This window comes from Danio aesculapii, chromosome 8 (assembly GCF_903798145.1).
Source record: "Danio aesculapii chromosome 8, fDanAes4.1, whole genome shotgun sequence".
NCBI lineage: Eukaryota > Metazoa > Chordata > Actinopteri > Cypriniformes > Danionidae > Danio > Danio aesculapii.
Genome location: NC_079442.1, coordinates 3153506 through 3159757, shown reverse-complemented (window position 1 = coordinate 3159757; position 6252 = coordinate 3153506). Strand labels below are relative to the sequence as shown.

Genomic DNA, 6252 nt, shown 5'->3' with positions numbered 1-6252 from the left:
ACACACGTCATGTCAACATAAACCACCTCGACATGGTAATATCTAGGTCATTATTCAAATTTGTGTCCCCGTAAATCACCAAAACCAGTGTACACACACTCGCTCACACACAGAAACACATTCTGAGGGTCATTTACATGGCTGTCCTCTTCATTTACAGGATTACTGCGGTCACTTCTGTATGCTTGGAACACAAAAATGAGATATTTATCAGAATGTTCAAGCTGCTCTTATTTTTTTAACTTGAGGTATTACTGGAAGTTTTGAAATTCCAAAAATGGAATATACATATTTTGAGGTATATATTATATATTTTGGGGGAAATATATATATATTTTGAGGTGATTTTCTTAATATTTTGATATATATATCGAAATATTAAGAAAATCACCCCAAAAATTATCTGAATTACATTCTTGCAATGCACATTCCTAATCAAAAACTCAGTTTTTCTATATTTACAGCAGGAGATGGGAACATTATCTTGATTTAATTTTTAAATAATTCAGGTTTCAAGAGTTCACACTTCGATATTGCTTGATACTTATAGCAGGTTTGGCATGCTGTTCCGGGAGAGAACCCGGAGCTCGGAGATAATTGAGCCCAGGGCTCCCGCCTGGTCGATGAGCATGTAAGGGGGTCTGAGTTCTGGTAGTTCTCGAGAGCTCCCAGAGGAAAAGGGGGAAATGGGGCAGATGGAGGGGATTCTTCAAAAATGAAGATAAGTGAAATGGGCTATTTATTGTAGGTTTGGATTAATCTGATTGGTTTATCGATGATCATCACATGCTCTTTTCGAAATTACTTCATAAAACGTCAATTAAGGAAAAAAAATATATATAAAAGTCAATAACTTTTACCCATAGTGTATTTTTGACTACTGCCACAAATATACCCATGCTTCAGAACTGATGCATAATTGAAGCTGTTTTGTAATCCAGGGTCACATTTGTACATCTATTGATATCTATGATTTTGTCCAAAAATATTTTAATTAGTTTAATTATATTTTTAATAAGTCCAATTTATGGCTAATTTTATGAGTATTCTACAGTTAAATAGAAGAGTTTACCATTTTTAATCCATTCAGCCAATCTTCGGGTCTGGCAGGAGCATTTTTAGCTTACCTTAGCATAGTGAATTGAATCAGATTAGACCATTAGCATCTCGCCCCAAAAATGATTTTAAAATTTTTTGATTATTTTTCAAATATTTTTAATATTTAAAGCTTGATGCTGTGTTATATCATTGCACCGGTACAATCGTCATGGTACAGCAGTAAAGTTCCTTGATTATTACGCCAGAACGAGAGTAGAGTTCCTAGCCGTATTAGCCTAGAAAATACCAACTTTCCATTTCTGTCAGTCTTTGTTTACAATGTAATTACAGAAAAGTCAAGCTTTAAATAAAGTTTTTAAAACATGATCAAAACTCTGGTCATTTTAAAATGAGATGCTAATGGTCTAATCCGATTCAATGATCTATGCTAAGCTAAGCTAACAGTGCTCCCGACAGACCCACAGATTGTCTGAACGCATTAAAAAAATAGTAAAAATCAAGTTTAACTTAAGGGAAGTTGAAAAATGAGCAAAAAAATGTGGAGTGTTCAATCATTCAATACAAATTTTACAACCTTATAACTGCTGGCAACCCAGTCACCACTTATTTTTCAGAAAAACATTGCTTGGAGTAATCCACTTTCAACCCAGAATAAAAATTCAACACAAGCCGTTGCATATAAAACAAGCCGATACATTTATTGATGCATTTGAGTTATGAATTAGCCGCTGACTGAACTGTAACCCAATCATAATGCATTCCTATGAAGAAAACAGACCTCCAGCCAGAGTTTCAAAAGTCCATATCCGTTAACCTGCCTTCATCCCTCACAACAAAAACCATGTTTCGGCTAATTAACATTTTACAGCGACTGTCCCATAAACATGACAAACAGCAGTAAATTTACACCGCCGTACACTCCGCAACCTTCAACCATATTCCACAAGCGCATAAATCACGGCTGTTTTTTGGTTTCCGCAAATGCGCATCGCTGGAAGTACACGCAGAGGCTGGCAGAACACCAAAAGGCAGACGAGAGGTCATTCAAACCACCATAAATAAAACATTTACGCTCGGCTTTCAGCAGGAGACGCCATTTACACTGTAAGCTGTACGCATTATAATATTTAATCACCCCTGCTAACCTGCGCTAAATGAGTCCGTTTCACTGTAAACACAAGTTAGGCTGTAAACTCGTCTGTGGGAGTGATATTTACAAGGTTTGTTGATGTGGTCGAAAAGGGTTTGTGATTCGTTTAGTCAACAGCATTTTTATTGGATGTAACGGAAACGTTTAACAGGCACCGTTGATTTTAATGTACAAGTAGTTGTCGTCGAACATTTATAGCGTCTGTATTTCTTTCTTATAATGATTTAAAAATGATCTTAAAGGGATAGTTCACCCAGAAATTGCTTCATTTTTTTAAGCTATTCTCCCTCGTGGGGTTTTTAAGCATAAGTTTATGAACAAAAGAAAGAAGATATTTTGAAAAATGATCCAAATAAATGCTTAAAAACAATGCTGGTGGCTTCTGCTGTCATTTCATAGTCAAGCATTCTTAAAAATAACTTATTTTGTGTTTAACAGAAGACAAAAAATCTGAAATATGCTTTGAACAAGTAAAGGGTGAATAAATAATGACATATTTAATTTTTGGGTGAACAATCCCTTGAACTATTCCACTTTTTATTGTAAATAGGCTCATTTTACGACTCCCCTTGAGTTAAACTGTTGAGTTTTACCATTTTTTAACCCATTCAGCAAATCTTCATGTCTGGCGGAGCACTTTTAGCTTAGCTTAGCATAGTGAATTGAATCGGATTAGACCATTAGCATCTCGCCTCAACAATCATCAGATTTTTGATCATTTTTAAAATATTTAAATATTTAAAGCCTGATGCTGCGTAATATCATTGTGTCTGCTGCAAACATGGTACAGCAGTAAAGTTCCTTGATTATTACACCAAAATGAGAGTATAGTTCCTAACCTTATTAGCCCAGATAATACCAACATTTCATTTTTTGTCAGTCTTAGTAAGCTTTCAATAAAAAAACGATCAAATCTTTAGTCATTTTTGAATGAGACGCTAATGGTCTAATCCGATTTAATGATCTTTGCTAAGCTAAGCTAACAGTGCTTCCGCCAGACCCTGAGAATGTCTAAATGGGTTCAAAAATGGTAAAAATCAACAAGTTTAACTTTAGGGAAGTGGAAAAGGTGGAGAGTTCCTTTAAGACATGTACAACCATTTAATACAAATTTTACAACTCCCTTAGAATTAAACAGTTGAATTTTACCATTTTTGAATCCATTCAGCTGATCTTTGGATCTAGCAGAGCACTTTTAGCTTAGCTTAGCATAATGAATTGAATCGGATTAGACCATTAGCATCTCATTCAAAAATGACCAGATTTTTGATAATTAAATTTTTTTTTTTATATTTAAAGCTTGATGCTGTGTAATATCATTGCGCCTGCTGCAATCATGGTACAGCAGTAAAGTTCTTTGACTATGATGTCAGAAAAAGTATAGATCCTAGTCATATCAGCCTAGAAAATACCAACTTTTCATTTCTGTCAGTCTTTATTTACAATGTAATTACAGAAAAGTCAAGCTTTCAATTTAAAAATGATCAAAACTCTGGTCATTTTTGAATGAGATGCTAACGGTCTAATCCGATTCAATGATCTATGCTAAGCTAAGCTAACAGTGCTCCCGCCAGACCCGGAGATTGGCTAAATGAATTCAAAAATGATAAAAACATCAACAAGTTTAACTTAAGGGAAGTTGAAAATGAGCAAAAAAAGGTGGAGCGTTCCTTTAGGACATGAACAATTTTACAACTCCCTTAGAGTTGAACAGAGGAGTTTTACCAATTCAGCAAATTTCTAGATCTGGAAGTTCGTTTTTAGCTTAGCTTAGCATAGTTGATTGAATCGGATTAGACCATTAGCATCTCATTCAAAAATGACCAGATTTGTGATATTTAAAGCTTGATCCTGTGTAATATTATTGTGTCTGCTGCAACCATTGTACAGCAGCAACATTCCTTGAAAATTATGCCAGAATGAGAGTATAGTTCCTAACCGTATCGACCTAGAAAATACTAACATTTCCTTTTCTTAGTACAGAAGATTCACAGTCTTACTACATGATGTAACTACAGATCAGTGAAACTTTAAATAAGAAAATGATCAAAACTCATTATTGAGCACAATGCTAACGGTCTAATCTGATTCAATGATCTATGCTAAGCTAAGCTAAAGTACTTCCGTCAGACCCGGAAATTGTCTGAAATGATTTAAAAATGCTAGAAATCAACAAGTTTACCTTTAGGGAAGTTGTGCAATGAGCCTTTTTTTAAAAAGGTGGAGTGTTCCTTTAAGACATGAACCGCCATTCAATACAAATATCCATATAGCTTAATTCTGACGTCGTAGCGAGTACCATCAGAAGATAGCAGCAGTTATTGAGCCACTAGCTGCGTCGATGATAAAAAAAAATCATTAATTCGTTAAGAAAACTGGGCGCCTATCAGCTCTTAATAATATAATCTCATTTCATCGTCCCTTTCAAAAAAACAAACTACACTTGAAAAAAAAGATCTACATGAACTCATCCTGGTACAAAAACCAATAGTGTAATAAAAATAGGGGTAGAGTGTAAATATATATTCATATTTATACATTTCTAGATGTATTTACAGGAAAGGAGGTCAAGTCAGATGAACCCGTTGGTAAAAATACATTCGGGCGGACCATTTAAGTGGATCTCAGTTTGTTTCGTAACGATTTGGATGCTAAAATAAACAGCGATAAAAAACATCAACGCTCCCAATGGTCGTCAATCTGGAGATCATACAGTGTCGCATGTATTTGAGTTTTGAGAACATTTGAGTACCGCTTTCTGTCCTCCAGTGTTTCAGGAGCAGTGATAGTCCGTATTTCAAGCACTCGAACTCTTGGCGGTTTTGTGTGCAGCTGTATGTGTTTCTCCCAGAGTTCATGAGTCTGCACACACATACACACACACGGAGTAAATGAGTCCTCAGCGCTTTTTAAAGGCCACTCCTCGGTTGGGATGGGGTGGGAATTTGGGCAAACAGGGCTCATCGGCTCCGGCGTCATGAGAAAACACTGAGTCTTCACCTGAGGAGCAGGTGGAGCTGCGAGTGTCCGGGAAGTTTGGAGAAAACTGGTCCAGAGATACGGACAGGTCCAGATACTCCTGAGGATGGAATATGTAGAGTGGGGTTTTTTTTTTAAATGACAGCAGGATTTATTATAATATTATTATTAAACATAATCTTTTGCATTTATTTTAATAAAAGAAAGCTTTTATAACAACAATTTTATTAATAATGATAACAGCATTTAAAAGTTTATTATTTTTGTATAATAATATTAATGACTATTTTATTATACAATAAACCATTAAACTAATTTATAATAATTTATTATTATTAATTATTTCCTTATGAAGGATATGACATATTATCATTACCACTATTATTATTATTATTATTATTATTATTATTATTAGTAGTAGTATTATTATTATTATCATCCAATAACAAAGAATAAAAAACTATGTAAACAATATAAATTATAATAATACTTAATAATAATATTAATAATGATAATAATAATAATAATAATAGTAATAATAATAATAAGAAGAAGAAGAAGTAGAAGAAGAAGAATCTGATTGTAATAATAATAAAAATAAGTACAATAATTATTACTAATTATAAATAATAATAAAAATATTTTTAATAATAATGTTAATGACTATAAAAACATAACTAATTTACAATAATTTATAATTATTTCCTTATGAGGGATATCACATATTATCGTTACCACTATTACTATTATTATTATTATTCAATGTTAAATATATAATTATAACAACTATGATAAATATAAATTATAATTATACTTAGCACAAGAAACTTATAGTAATAATAATAATAAAAGTACAATAATTATTACTAATTATAAATAAAATATTATAATAGTAGTTAGTAACAACAATAAATTATTTTTAATGAAGGTTTAAAATAAAATACAGGACTGCTGTTCAACAATAAAAAATGTATAAGTAAATAAAATAAAATAAAATATTCCTGAACAATAACATTATAAAAATCTACTAAAATATTTATTATTTTTAATAATTCAATAGTTTA

General features: G+C 32.6%; 1 protein-coding gene across 4 annotated transcripts in view; it reads right to left on the bottom strand.

Annotated features, from left to right (window-relative positions):
- Nucleotides 1-3506: 3506 nt before the first annotated feature.
- Nucleotides 3507-6252, bottom strand: part of fgfr1a (fibroblast growth factor receptor 1a) — an 85845-nt gene continuing 83099 nt past the window's right edge. For all 4 annotated transcript variants that reach the window (XM_056463014.1, XM_056463015.1, XM_056463017.1 and 1 more), the window contains exon 18: nucleotides 3507-5288. In XM_056463014.1, the coding sequence (XP_056318989.1) occupies nucleotides 5109-5288 (180 nt within the window). In that variant the 3' untranslated portion in view covers nucleotides 3507-5108. The remainder of the gene's footprint in view (nucleotides 5289-6252) is intronic.